Source organism: Notamacropus eugenii, chromosome 4, assembly GCF_028372415.1.
Source record: "Notamacropus eugenii isolate mMacEug1 chromosome 4, mMacEug1.pri_v2, whole genome shotgun sequence".
Lineage (NCBI taxonomy): Eukaryota > Metazoa > Chordata > Mammalia > Diprotodontia > Macropodidae > Notamacropus > Notamacropus eugenii.
In genome coordinates, this window is record NC_092875.1 from 154,637,470 (window position 1) to 154,653,725 (window position 16,256).

A 16,256-nucleotide genomic window follows, 5' to 3' on the forward strand; every position below is an offset into this window, starting at 1 on the left:
TTAAGTGACATACATAAACCAAAATTAGTTGTTATTCAAAGATCCAACTGGCTGAAATATAAATTTAAGGGAGGTCTTTATAACACATGGGTATGATAGGTTTTACAAAGAACAGAAATTTTCCTTCATTTCCAGTATTTTAAAATTTTGGCTAAAATTTATTTTGGAATTCTTTGTCCCCTCCCATTGGCATACTGTTATGTAGGAACAAGCTGGCAATTAAACTGTAGCTCCATTAATACACCTGATTTTGACATCAGTTATTTCCAGATTTACCACCCCCCTCATTAGAACAAAGAAAAGTGGTTAATCAAAACCAACTAATTGTGTTTAGGTCAGAAAGTACCCTCAGCAATGCACACTGTATTTACATCTTTCACCTCTAGAGTGAAGGAAGGAAGCCTGGTTTCAATGTCCTGTTATCCAGGAACACGACTCATTACTGTAGTTAAGAGTTCAACTCAGTTTTAGTGGAGTTTTTGTTGTTTATGTTATTGTGTATAATAATGTCTCCTGGTTCTGTTTTCTTCTGCATGTTCACAGAAGTTTTCCTATTTGTCATTCCTTAAGGTGGAATAATACTCAGTTCATAATCAATGAACAGCTTTGTTTCCTACTTTTGGCAACCACAGCAAGTACAGCCATGAGCACATTTTGTCTTTGACTCCTTCCATTCCCCTTTTCAGTTTTTTACCTCTAAGCATGTCTCCTGGGTGGAAAGGGAGGAGGACATATCTATCTGGCCAGTGACAGGCAACACAGCTAGGTATTATTATTCTTTGCTTTATGCTAACCTCTCTTAAGAAGCAGTGATGAACATGGAATAATTCTATCAAGGAACATCAGCAGTTCCTGTAGTTTTACTGACCGAGAAAAACCACATACAAAAGCAGATATTGTGGCTTCAGGTCTTTAGCAAGTTTACAACAACAAGCAAAATTTGACTAGAGAAAATCCTGCCTCCAACTGCATATATAATCTGGCCATGTGCTCAGCAGGAAGAGCAAAGAGACCGTGAGCTCTCTACCATCCTCCCTTCAGACATGGGTGTCTGGTAAGCAAGAAAGAACTTGGTTTGGGTTAGTTGCGCCATGGAGATGTCACCCAAGGGTCGAGACAGAGGAGGAGCAGCATTTGTAACCCTTCCCTGCTATCATCTGACATGATTCTAAAAGATATCAAAGGCATAAACAACGCAAAGAGGAAAAAAAAACTACCCCTATTTGTTTACAGCATGGTATTTGCAGAGAAACCAAGAAATAAACAAAGAAACTAATTGAGGCAATACCTTCAGTCAAGTAGCAGAATAGAAAATAAGCCCATGAAATCTGTAGCATTTCTATACATGCACAATGAAGTCATGAAAGAAAAAAATGAAAAGGGAAATCCAGGCAAAATAACTATAAAATGCATAAAATATTTGGGAGTCAGTCTACTTGAGACTTGTATAAAAACAATGTAAAACACTCTATAAAGAACTGAAGTGATATTAATCAAGGATGGGCTACACCAATATATATTAAAAAAAAAAAGTACCGTCTTGGACAGTAGGCTGCTAAATAAAAACATTGGTGTATTTCAGTTGACAAATACTAAATAACCTTACTTAATGATGTTGCTAAACCTACAAATGTTGGGATTACTTCCTTCTAATTCAAAACATATATGTGGAATACAGAAAGAAAATATCCCCCTCCCCAAAGTATTTACTGTTTTTATTCGTTTTAAATCAGTCTTCAGAAATCTGCTCTTAGAGGAGCACTTTCCCTCTAAGGTACTCACTCCCTCAGGAATGCAAGTTTTTTCAGTCATCATTAAAAAAGAAAGCTTTGTATAACTTAAAAACTCATTCCTTAAATACGTATAGGGCCCTGATAGAAACCAGAGGTCTTACAAAGACTCCCTGAATGTATGTAAAGGGTCATATGGCCCAAGCTCTATTGCCTCAGCATGACTGGCCCATTGTTTTCCTCTAACGAAATGCCCCTCTCTTGCTCATGGCCTTCCCAAAAAACACACTACCTACATTATCAGTACCTTCCACAAAATATATGTCTCTAAAGCCCATAATTATTACATTTCCTAAAAAAAGAGCTGCCAGTCAGATAGAATCTGATACAATTTTTGAATGCTGGCCATGTTAACCAAACATCTGCATCCCTACAGAGGTTCTCTCTAAGCCACCATAGCTCACCTCTCACTTCAGCTCTTGAGTATGCAACACACTTTGGTTCGTAAATAACAAAAAATTACCTGGCTACTTTTGATGAGTACTTCAGGTGGATCACTAGTGCTCATGGTCTTCAAAGAAGGATCTTTTTTCTGTTTTGGATGGACTTTAGAGGTGTCCATTGGAAAATCTTCTCTAAACTCTTTCTCTAATTCTTCTGTATCCTATAGAGGAAAAATATCCAAATGTCTTAAATAGAATGTTAACAGTATTAATGAAATTAATAGAACTAATAATGACAATGATGGTGACAATAAAAATAATAATGATGATAAATGATTGGATTTCTTTACAGCATTTAAAGGTCTACAAAGTGTTTTAAACATTTTATCCTCATAACCACCCTGGGACATAAGTACTATCACTGCTCTCCTTTATAGATAAGGAAACTGAGGCAGAGGTAAATGACTTGCATAGGGTCACATATCTAGCAAGTGTTTGAGGGTGAATTTGAACTCAGGTCTTCCTAATCCCAGGTCCAGTGTACTAACCACTGCGCCACCTGGCTGCCTGGGGTCTGTAAGTTCACAGGTTAATTGATAATTGCTGCTTTAGGCAAGAGTAAATCCATAAGCTTATGGATAGCCATTTTTCCCCAATGTCACTGGTTTTTAGCTGTCCTAGACAATGAAGGTTGTTAGAGGTCTGACCTAAAAATAGTGCTTTTCAAAACAATTAGATGGAAGTGAACCTGAAATATCAAATTTCTTATTTGATGTTTCTTTCAGTCCAAGTCCCTAATCAATTACACTATCATAAGTACTATCTTTTTGACAAAATTACATTTTATGACTACTTTGAAGTTACATAAAATTTCCATTGTAATCAAGCCATATTAAATTGCTCCAGTTTATAGATAGTGCCTGAAATAGAGGAGACGTGAGAGGAAGGGAAGAGGTGCATGAAAGAAAATCAGAATGATATAAGTAATACAATAGGGGAGCTTCCTTAACTAATATAAAAGGGCAACTCAGTTTTAGAATGCCCTGGGGCACTGAGAAGCTAAGGACCTTACAGAACAGCATCATGAAAACCTAAATCTTTCTGACTCCAGGGCTAGTTAGTTATTATTTTCTTATCTCACTATCACACACTACTTCTCCAGTGGATGCATACATTTATTTAGCTGTTTGTCTGTCTATTCATTTATTTGCCTATTTAATAAAAGAAAATACAAACATATTTACAAACAACAGATGTCAGTTCTGATATTCTAACAATAAATTGCAGAGTTTCAAATATGTAAGTGCAGATATGGACAAAATACCCCCAAAAAAACAAAACCCAAAGAGGGCAATACAGTATGTGCCATTCTGTTTCTCTGTACATAAAAGAAATAGTTAATTAACTTCATAATGCTGTTCTGAGCTATTTTTATTAGTAATAAAAATATTCAACATATTTCAAAGTAGCATACTAATTATATTTTGGGAAGCTAACTTTTTTTAAATAGAGGAAATAATTGTTAAGCAAAAAAACCCCCCAAAACCCTAAAAGACAAAGGGAGATGATAGGTATTATTTTTGCTTTTGTCAACTCATGTTATCTAAAACTGAAAACTAGCTGGATCAGAAAGGAATTCCCAATGGCTGAGGGCAACTGACTACTTTGTAAGATCTGAGCACATGACATGGCAACTTAAGGCTCTTCCTTTTTCCATCCTTAGTTCAGCTCCTTGATTTTATGACTTCTACTGGATCAGATGTCAGCAAACAGGAACAATTTTATTAAAACAAATAAAGCCGGTCTTCCTTAACCGATAGCCAATCCTCTATGGTTTCTGCCCTGCTGTGCTACTCATCTCTCTATTATACTCGCCTTTTAGCTACCACTTAATACTAGAAGGAGTCAAAGACTAAACAGGAAATACCACACCCTGGTTACCTGTGCAGCAGAGTTAGTCTCTTCACCTTGCTTCTTCTTTTTCTTTTTCTTCTTTTTCGATTTACCAGATGCAGAACTCTGAAGCGGCACATCTTCCTTTTCTTTATCATCATCTGAAAACTAATGTTGAAAATATAAAAAAATTAAAGAGAACCAAAGAGATTAACCCATAATATTTAAATATTCAAAAAAACAACTGGAGATAATCTCATCTTTCACATTAAGCATTTCTTCACAATAATCTTTTTATAAGAACTAGTAGTAATGTGACTTCTGGGTAATGTTAGCACCAAGAGAACTATACACATCTTCTCTGATCCCCACAACCTTTCAAGCTTCTCCAAAACAGAAATTATGCACCACAGACAAAGCTACTTTAGCTATTTCCATGGTCTAATCTCAGAATTCAAATAAAAAACAACTCCCCCCCCCCCCAAACTATGAACTGATGCACACTGACCTTGAACTCACTCATTACCCCCTTCCCTTTACCTCCTACACTATTGGCAAAAAGGCTGTATTAGCAGATCCAAGGAAGGGGCAGGGACTTGCAAAACCCAATCCCAAATCCCTGTCCCCTCTCTTTCCAGTGTTGTGGAAACCTCAGTTCCAGGTTGAGGAAGTTTTCTCAGATAGACAGACAGCCTGGAAGGCAGCAAACCTTTAGGAGGAAAAAGCCCACTGAAAGTCACAGCCTCAAAGAACCAACACTACTGTTCTGCCTAATGGACAACCTTGAAGCATCAGCACTGCAATCCTGGCAATGCTGGGGCAGGCAACCCTCCTAGCACCAGTGGGGCCACTCTCTGAACTGCCCCAAAAAAGCCCAGGACAGAATATCTTGGCTGTTTATTGGGGAGGGAGAACAGGGAAACAGAGAAAGACAATACACCAGGCCAAAGCAGAAGAACCCAGCACCTGGCTACAGACAGTTCTAACCACTCCAAAGTCACCACTGAAGCTGCTGACCTGAGAATTTCAAGGTCTATGAGGAGATTGAAACACTTTGAAATTCAGTCCCTGAGGAAACCACCATTAGAGGGGTCAAGAGTCAGAAAGTCAACAGGAGAAAAACAAAGGGGGAAAAAAGGACTGAAACTGACAAAGATCTCAGGAAGAAGAAAACTCAAAATCCTTGAATATAAGCAGATGAGTCAGCAAAGAAAATATTAACGGAAGGAAATATGGCCTCTATATCTACAAATGAATACTGCCAAACAAAGGAAAATGATCCAAGATTTGATGAGACAGAGAACCCTATGAAGTACGAAGAGGGCATGGAACCACAACACACTGTGTTCCTGAGTGAAACAAAAGAGAAATGAAAATTATGAGCATAATTTATAGCCAGCAGAATAAAAATAACACACAAAATAGAGCTTCATGAAATAAACAAGACAACAATTAAATTGGGAATGTAAAGATGCAGAACTGAAGGACAACTCGGAAGAAGAGAAGCAAAAAGCAGTAAAGTTCAAGAAAAAAACTATGCTCATTATGCAAGCAAAACACATTGTTCCTGAAGAAAAGATACACAGAAAAACCTAAGGACGATGGATGTCTCAGAAAAATGTGACAGGATGAAAAAAATCTCAACACAATAAAAGAACTGCCCAGAACTTCTGGACATAGAAAAGGAAATACCAATTGAAAGAATTCACAGACTAACTCCAGAAAACAGCAAACAAACAAAAAATAACACCAGTGGTTAAATTTAACAATTCATTTCAGAAGTAAGTTTTGCAAGTGATTAGCTTGCAGGAAAAATACCTTCAAATGCAAAGGAAAGCAAATTCAAATAATGCAAGACTATTCTGCACCCACCAGAAAATGTAGGAGTGCAAGGAATAATGTATTCTGAAAAGCAACAGAACTCAGGATGCAGCTGAGGTTGACATACTGTGCAAATCTAAGCTTAACTATAAATGAAAAAAATTTATGTTCAATAATAAAGAGGCATTTGAAATATTTTTAGAAAGAAAATAAGAACTGAAGAGATTGTCTGCTTCTTCATATGCTAGACAACAGAAATGCAGGGGGAGTGAATAAATGTAGCAGCCAAGGTCAGAGACTGCAGAGAGATCAGTAAGAAACTGCTTTGTAAATGTACACAAGGAGAGAGGGTTAAAGTTAAGTTCCTATGGAGGTAACAGTGAAGTAGGCCTGGAACATTATGGCTAGAATCTGGCAATATCTTCCCTAGATATGAATCAATGTTTGACTGTTTGGTTTAGGAAGAACTTTTTTTTACAACACGAGCATATATGAAAGGCAGCAGGAATAGGGGAAAGGAGAGGAATGTGTGATTGTGATTTGGGGTCAAATCTAGGGCTAGATTTTGTTGTATTAGAAAGAGAAAAGCCTACTGGACAGTGTGTGTGGGGGGGGGGGGTGGGGGGGGTGGGTGGGTGGTTGTAAGGATGGAAAACTGAAGAAAAAGGAGGTCTTGCTTTAGTAGTGGGTTCCACTGATGAATACACCAATGAATGAAGAGAGATGGTCTATGATGGGAGATGGGGACCTTGTGCTAGGTGTAGTCTGGAGGATTTGGTGTTTGAAAAATCTACTTTGTGAAAGAACATGGACATAGGGAGATTTCCAGGTAAATGTAGAAAGAAAGTCAATAAGAGGGTATATAGATTAGTGATGGGGTAGGAGCCCTATGAGACAATGTCCTCTCTGACATCTTCAACAGTTGGCACTGTTTCAGGATTGAGGCACAATGGAAAATGGGGTGGGTGATGGGTGGGGGCAAGTTCTACAAAGCAGTGGCAGAAACTGCCTACAGGGGAGAGTCGGGAATGAACAACTTAAAGTTTCAATCGAATGAGGAATATAGAGAAAAGGGAAAGAGCAGATAATTATTATAAAGGTCATGAGTCAGAGAATGAGGGTTTCTAGTAGACAGAAAGAGAAGATGGATGATGAAGAGAGAAACTCTTTGGAAAGGCGCAAAAAAAAAAATTAAATTTGTAAGACTTAATGGACACGTCTAGTTGAAAGAGAGGTGAAGAAAGAGAAATCTACTACTTGGATGAGATGCGGTAAAAAAGTAGGGAAGGTTCATACAATTTGTAGAAAACAGAAGGGAAAAAGGAATTAATAAGCAAAACCCCAAAGGGAAAGGGTTAACAAATGAAGAGAGACCAGGAGAAGAGGGAACAGGACCACCTGAAAAACAATGAAGGTAAAGTAAATGAAGGAACATAGTGCTGTGCAGAAGAAGGAAAAAATGATAATTTGAAAAAAAAATATCAGAGACACAAGAAGGATAATATAAAACCTAACTGATAATTTTAAATATAAATGGATTAAATAATCAAATAAAATGAAAGTGACAGAATACAAAAGAAAGCAAAATCCAACAATCTGTTGCTTACAAAAATACATATCTAAAAAATAAGCCAAAAAAATTCCTCACAAAATAAAACTAAAGGAATAGAAAAAATTTACTATGTATCAAGTGACTCTAAAAAAGCAGGGGTTGCAATCATGCTCTCTGACAAAACAAAGACAAATATTCAAAAAATAAAAAGGGATAAAAATGAAACTCTATTATGAAAGGAACCGTACAAAACAAATCAACATTAATAATAAGCGCACATGCTCCAAAAGTCTTAGTATTATGGAAGATGAAAGATGAAATGATTGAGGAAATAAAACTTTAAGCATACATGCATACTGATTCATTAAATAATGAATGTCAGAGCCATAACAAATTAGGAACCCATTACCTTAGCTTGGACTAGACCTTGAAAACAGGGGGAGAGAGACTTTTATACATTAAAAACAATCAAAGTCAATTAATTAAAAGGGAAAAAATACAACATGAGACATAAAATTGTGAAAAAACTCCTTCCATCAATCTCAGGATTCGATTGGGTTTCTGGTCCACATAACCTAGATCTGTAGTTAAGAGTCTCTAAGAAGCAGGTAGAAGTAAATGGTCCAGCTTCCCAACCACCCAGGGCTAGGTTCAAACCATACAATGAGGTTCTCCCCTATTTCCACAACTGAATAAAATTTTCTGACAAAACAGAATTTGGACTAGATCCATAACTGAGTAGAAAGGGAACTGGGATAGCTCCAGAACTGAGTGAACCACTTGTGCTAATCCTCTCAATTCCTTTCAGCATCCAAATTCATAAGGAAATAATGTTCTGAGGTACAAGAAGACATAGACCATTACACAATAGGACAGGGAGCTTCAATAATTCTCTCTCTGTTTTGGTAAGTCTAACCACAAAGGAAAAAGAGTAGGGAAAATATAGAATTCAACAAAGTCTTAGAAAAGCTAGAGTAACAAAGATTTATGGTGTCTTCTAAATGGGACAGCAAAAGAATATACATATTTCTGAGGACCACATGGAGCTTCTACAAAATCTGATCATGTACAAATGTAAAAAGGCAGAAATAGTTAGTACATCCTTTATAGCTCACAATGCAACAAAAACAGTCCATAGTTTTGGGACCACAAGATAGACCCAGATAGAGACTTCCAATGAAATTCTAAATAACCAGTGAGTCAAAAAACAAATCACAGAAACAGTAACTATGTAGAAAGTGATAATGATGAAAACTATATAGTAAAATTTCTGGGTTACAACTAAAGAAGTCATTAGGGGAAAAATTGCATCCTTACAAATGTGTGTGTATGTGTAACACACACATACATACGCACACATGCATATAGATACACATACATTAATACAGAAAAAGGATTAATGAATTGAAGATGCATTAAAAAAAAATTAGGAAAAAAAAGCCAACAAATAAACAAGCCTAAAAATAAGGACAAAAGAGAAGATATTCAAGATAAGAGGGGAAATACATAAATCCAAAAAAACCCCAAACAAATGATAAACAAATAAAAAAGAAAAGAAAAATAATAAATGCTTATTTGCTAAAAAAAAAAAAAAATCCCAATAAATTTGATAAACAGCTTATCTGATTAAAAAGAGAAGTGAAAATCTAATCAATAAGATAGTAAATGAACAAGGCAAATCAGAACATATCATGCAAAGTTATATGCTAACAGAGAACTCAAAAGAAATACAGGAATACCTTATAAAATGTTAAGTAACCCAATCTCAGAAAAGGAAATAGATTTAGCTATAAAGGGACTGTGGTGGGGAAAAATCTTCTGGTCCTTATGGATTCACACAAGACTTCTATCAAACTTTTAGCAATTAGTACACATAGTTCACAAATTATTCTCAAAAACGGAAAAGAAGCAACCTCACAGAAATCTTTTTGAGACAAATATAATCCTAATACCTAAAACAGGGAAAGATAAAAACACAGAAAAAACTATAGGCCATTACCATTAATGAACACTGACTTAAAATTTTAAGCAAAATCCTGATTACAGAGATTTATCCAAGAACTCAATCAACACAAACAAGTGGGATCTACACCAATGGTGGAAAAATGATTCAACTAATCATGTTAAAAACTCAAAACATCTGAAACCATGCAACTCAACTGATGCTGAAAGTCTTTGACAAACTATAATACTCTTTTATGTTAAAAACTTTACTTAGGCACAGGGACCTTTAAAAAAATATTATAAAAAGAATATCTAAAACCAAAAGCAGGCATCTTAAGCAATGGGAATACATTAAAACTTTTTTCCATAAAGAATGAAGCAAAGAAGCTGCTTTCCTTAATATTATTTGATATAATTCTGGAAATGCTAGCAACAGCAAAACAAGAGAAAAAAGTTCCAGATATAAAGGCAAAGAGGAGATAAAACTATTCTTATTTGTTGTTGACATGACAGTTTACTTGGAAAAATCCTAGAGAAACAGAAAAGATACTGAGACAATTAATATCTTCAACAAAGGTGCAGGCTAAAAAAAAAAGTCCTCAAAAATTAACAGCATTTCTACATTATAACAAAACACAAGAAGTATTCATAGAAAGTCCATTCCAAATAACTACAAAAAATATACAATATCGAAGGATTGACCTATCATAACATATAAGACTTTCACAGATTCAATTATTCCTTAAAAAAAAAAGTTCAACTTAAATAGTTGGAAGAATATTAAAATGATTACACTATGGTAATCAAATTACCAAAGGGATACTTTATACAACTTGATAAAATAATACTCATTTGGAAAAAGAAAGACCTAGAATATCAAGGAAAATAATGCTAAGAAGTAGGGCTGAAAGGAGAACAGCAGTTCCTGATCTCATTAACAGTTATCAAAACTATCTGGGACAGACTAGATGAGGGAGCCTATGAAACAACAGAATTCTTAACCCAATGTTTGGTACAATGGAAAACATAAATTGCCTAGGAAAATATCTGATGAAAACTTCTTGGAAAACTGTAAAGTGGTTTGGCAGAAATTAGGCCACTATAAATTACCACTATATTCCATAAAGCATTCTAAATAAATATGACATTAATATTAAAAAATTATATTAAAGATTATATATTAAATATTACATTATATTAAGATTATATTAAAAAATTAGAAGAGAAATTTTGAGTGAAATATATATATTTTTAAGTAAAGAGATAGAGGCAAGTACAAAAGATAAAATAGATAGTATGAAACTGAAAATCTGCAAAAACAAAATTAATCTACCGAAGAGAGAAGAAAGGAAGTGCTGGTCAAATGGAGGAAAAAAACACTTGTATCACATTTCTCTGAGAAGGGTATCACAGGTATAGAAGCAATTAATAGACATATCTAAGACTGACAGCCATTTCCCAAAATATAAGTGGTCAAAGAATATCAACAATTTGTAAGAGAACGGCAAAATATCCAAAAACCACATAAAGAATGTTCCAAATTACTAAAAATGAGAGAAATATAAGACAGAACAGCACTGGGGTTTCACCACATACCTTGCAAATTGGCAAAGGTGACAAAAAATGGCAAGTCGATGGAGGTATTGTGAAACAATAAGTATGTTAATTAACTAATGTGGAAATATGTTCAATATGATCATACATGTGTAGCCCATATCAGATTGCATGCTCTCTTGGGGAGGGGAGAATTTTAGAAGTCAAAATCTTATAACAGCAAATGTTGAAAATTAAAAAAAAAGAAGGATGCGTATGACAAATACATAAAGGAAAGATCTGTATGAACTGATACAGAGTGAAGTAAGCAGAGCTAAGAAAACAATATGTAGCACAGCAACTCTAACAATGGAAATGAAAAGAACACTTAACCAAAAAAAATTAAAAGTAAATGTAACAAAACTATAAAGATCAAAGTGGATTTGATTGAAGAGATGAGAGGACATGTACTCAGAGTCATCCCATCTACCTTAATTCTTCAGGAAGGTGAGAGTTTCAAAAGTGTACATTGCACTTGTTTTTCAACTTTTTCCAATGTATTGATCAGCTACGACGATTTTTTTCTTCTCAAAAAAAAAAAAAAAAAGCTAATTTTTGTATGGGAAGACCCTCTGAGTCTGAGTTCCCCACGAGAGTTAGGGGGTAGGATACTTGGGATAACTATGATGATTTTAGAAACAGAAGATATCAATTAAAATTTATTCAAAAAAAAATAGTCAAAAGGTTATGACAAATTTTATCATTAAGTTTCCTACTTGTCATTAAGTGTAATTTTACAAGAGTCCAAAGATAGCCAGCCAAGAAAAGGAAAAAACCATGAATAGTCTAAAAAGTGGAAAATAAACTACCCAAAGAAAAATAACGAACTGTACAAATAACCTATATTGTAAAATACTGGTAATAACTGGAGAAGCAGAATAGAAACAAAGTAAGTAATATCATGTAGTGGTTTGTTTAAAATGTAAAAATATGATTGGGGAAAAAGAAAGAACCTCTAAGTTCTAAAATTTTATAGCAGCTCTCTTCATGGTGGCAAAGCACTGGAAACTGCAAGGATACCCATCAATTGAGGAATGGCTGAACAAGTTGTGATACGTGATTGTGATTGAATACTACTATGCTATAAGAAATGATGACCTCAATGATCTTAACAAAAACATGGAAAGACCTGCACAAAATAATGGAGTGAAATGAACAGAACCACGAGAGCACTGTATACAGTAACAGCAATATTAAGAACGGCTTTGAACAAGTAAGTCCTTTTGACTATTATAAATACGCAAATTAACTACAAAGGAAAAAAATTTGCATGATAACTTTATTACATGTTTAAAAGGAATAGCAAGTTGTACATAACACACTTGCAGTTTCATGCGCAATCATCTTTTATTACTATACTACATTATGGGAATGCTTGTTTTATTCCAGAAATTAACAACAAAATAAATTTAACTTTAAAAAAGTCTGTGAAATGGTGAATATACCTTCTCACCATTTATGTTAGAAATAAGATCCTTAAATTACTTTGGGCAAAATAAATTCACCACTTGGCAGATCAATTGACAAATCATGCTAATTCTATGCCCACATTTCCCCCATCTTAATTCTTTCTCTGTACTCAGAGTCATCCCATCTACCTTAATTCAGGTTTTTGTCATGTTTCACCTATTTCACCTAGATTATTATTAGTGGTCTTTAAGAGACTTTCCCTCAAGACGGCATAATAAGACACAGATTAGCTCAGCTTTCTCACAACTACACCAGGAAAGATATTAAAAGATCATGGCATCAGTAAGTATTGAGAAACTGAAGGAGAAACAACAGCAATTGCATTTTGCAAACCCAGATCCACAAAAAGAGATAACCAGAAGCCTATGGTAACTAGGGAAGGAGGCTGGACAAAACAAGCTAACCTAGGAGCACAGCTCACAGAAACCTTTCCGCTCAGGGATCAGGTGAAAGTGAGGGACAGGGAGGTTATAGTACAGACAAACACCTGGAGCTGGTAGCTGTGCCCCTCTGACTCTGAATATAGGCTTAAAAAGTAAAGCTGGAAAAATGAGTAAAAGCAAGAAAATGCTCAAAATAGAAACTCAAAAGAAAATAACTTCACATCATTGTAAGTGAATGCCAAGAAAACTGCCGAACTGAACTACCCCAAGATTTATCAGATTTCATGGAAGAAATAAATCAAGATGGTGAAAATTCTATACATGAAATAAAATATCTAGAAGGAAAAAACAGGAAAGGAATTTGAGAACTTTAGAGGAAAGAATTGGAAGAAGAAACAGTGTGGCATAAGAGATACAAAACTTTATTCAAATAATAGGCTTTATTCAAATAAAGGGACAATTAGGTGGCACAGTGGATAAGAACACCAGGCCTGAACTCAAGAAGACCTAAGTTCAAATCTGACCTCAGACTATCAGTGTAACACTGGACAAATCACATATCCCTGTTTCCCTCAGTTTCCTCATCTGAAAAATGAGCTGGAGAAGGAAATGGCAAATCCCTCTAGTATCTCTGCCAAGAAAATCCCAAGTGGGGTCACAAAGAGTCAGAAAACTAAACAATAACATCAAAAAGTCTACTAGACTACATGGAAATCAAGAATTATATGAGATAAATATTAGAACAAAATCAAAAGACTAAACATCAGAAATGTCAAGTTTCTACTATTAAAAAAATCTGACCCTGAAAACATATCAATGGGAAATTAATTACTTCAAGCAGCCACATATAGAGTTCAAGTAGCAAGGAGCCAAAGTCAGGATTACATAAAATCTAACATACAGAGGAAAGCTTGAAATAACATTATATCAGAAGCCTTACAACCAAAACTAATTTACTCAAAAAAATGAGTATAATCTTACAAGGAAAAAAAAACAAAAACCAGATCACTAATCAGATAGGGGATTTCTAGGTATGCCTGATAAGCCCAAACTGAGTTAACACTCTGAAATGAAACCACAGGAGTCAACATACACAAAGAAAGGTAAATATATGTCGATTGCCAGAAGAGACTATATGATGATGAAACATTTACATTCAAACAGTGTAAGAGGAAGCAGCTGTCTTCTTAGAGCCCTTACTTCCAGGTCTGGGAGAAGTTTTACTAAATGGTGATGATTTTTAACAGAAAAAAGGAGATGGAAAAGGAATACATTAGGGAAGAAAGAGGAAGGCTGCAAGTGGAATGCAATGATCTCACATGGCAAGAGAAAAGATTACATAAACATGAAGGAAGAGATCGAGGAATAGTCTACACATGAACTTCCTTTCATGGAAGGATTTCCTTTCACTGGACAAAAGTGGGTTAGACACATACATATGCATACATACAACACACACAAAGAATGCGTCATAGAAATACATTAACCTTTAATAGGTATCTGGGTAGAATAAAGAAAAGGGGGGTGGGGTTTAAGAGGAAGAGTAAATTCAGGGAGGGATTAGTCGTAAGTGAAACAAAATCCAATTTTGAAGGATGGAATAAAAGGAAAGAAAGGTTAAGAACCTGTGGTTAGGAACTATATGAGGTTTAAGAAAGTAAGAGAAGTAGTGGAATAGAAGCAAATGGCTAAAATACAAATCATTTATATAAGCACACAACCTCTCTAGTCACTCTCTTCTTTGTAAAGAGGGAAACACAGGGCAAAGAGAAGGGAAAGTATAAAACAGAAGTGAGGTAACTGCAGGATTAACAATCATAACTGTGAATATTAATGAAGTAGAATCTAATAATGCACTATTGACAAAAAGCATCCTTGAAACAAAGACTGATAACATTAAAAGACAGGGCTATAGCAAAATCTATTATGTTTCAGGTGAATTCAATAAAGATGGGGTAGTGATCATTGCCTCAAGACAAGCCAACAGTAAAAACAGACCAAAAAATAAACTTCAATATGTTTAGAGGCACAGCAGACAGTGAATTAATATAGAGATCTAATATATAAGCACAAAATGGTATAGCACATAAACGTTTAAATGAAAAGTTAACTGATTTGGAGAAAGAAATAAGACAGCAAAAGTATAATTGGGAATTTCAACGTAATCCTCTCAGATCTAGAAAAATTTAACCAAAAGAATAAATGGGCTAACTACTAAAGCAGAATTTTCATAAGTTAGATACACTAGATTTTTTGTGATTACTGAATGAGAACAAAAAAAGGAAAAATATACATGTATCTTTCCTGTGCACTTCATCTTTAGCATTACACATCTTTTATAGATCACAACACAATAAAAATTAAACTCAGCAATGGACTTTTGAAAAAGGATTAAAAATTAAATGGAACTAACAATCCTAAAGAACTGATGGGTCAAAGAAAAAAACCCAAAGAAACCATAGGTAATTTTGAAGAAAATAGTTATAATTAAACAACACACCAAAACTTTTGGGATATAGCCAAGCAGTCCTGAGGGGAAAACTTTTATCTCCAAAGTAGGAGACAGAAGACCTTTTTCCGTGGCACGGAATGTAACTTGCCCCTGCTCACCCCCACCCCCAGTCTGATAAAAATCCACTGCTTCTCAGAATATTTTAAAATAAAAAATGTAGTCTTCCAAAGAAAAGATTATACAGAAAGCTATCAAATTGAAAACAGCAACAAAAAAAGCTCACATATACCCAGTAAGAACTCTTTAAATACTTTCAACAAAAAAGTGAGACAGATCAATGAAACGGGTGTGCGTAACTATTGAAAAAAAAAACCTAAAAAATCCAACAAACTTAAACCAATTAAACACCAAAAGAGAAATTCTGAAAAATCAAGAGATTAATAAAACTGAAAAGAAAAAGCTGAATTAATGAGAGAAATTAAAGAGATAAACTAGTAGGCAGTCTGATTAAAAAAAAAAGAAACACGAAATTATCAGTATCAAAAATGAAAAAGAAGAAATAACAAATGAGGAAGAAAAATGGGTAAATTAGAAACTACTGAATACCCAATTATATGGCAATAAAACTTATGACTTGAATGAAAAAGATGAATCAGTATGAAAATATAATACATCTAGATTGAAAGAAACAGAAAACATGAAAGGAAATAACAAACTTAGAAAAAGAATAAATCCCCAAAAGAAAACCTCAGAACAAAATGAAACAATAAAAATAAATTGTGTCAAACATTCAATGAATAATTAACTCAGAAATATTAGATAACTGCAAAAACAGGAAAGAAGAAAAATTCCTTTTTTAATACAAATGTTCTTGATACCTAAACCAGGGAGAGAGAAATCAGAAAAGGAAAACTATATAGATCAAAATCCCTAATGACCATCAGTCCAAAATTATTGAGGATTCCATATGATAAT

At 34.6% G+C, this 16,256-nt stretch overlaps 1 protein-coding gene across 3 annotated transcripts in view; it reads right to left on the minus strand.

The window, feature by feature from the left end:
- The window catches only part of MTDH (metadherin), a 70,221-nt gene that overhangs the window by 2,875 nt on the left and 51,090 nt on the right, over positions 1-16,256 (minus strand). For all 3 annotated transcript variants that reach the window (XM_072603442.1, XM_072603441.1, XM_072603439.1), the window contains exons 10-11: positions 4,115-4,234; positions 2,254-2,394 (exon numbers count right to left, since the gene is read on the minus strand). In XM_072603442.1, the coding sequence (XP_072459543.1) occupies positions 2,254-2,394; positions 4,115-4,234 (261 nt within the window). The remainder of the gene's footprint in view (positions 1-2,253; positions 2,395-4,114; positions 4,235-16,256) is intronic.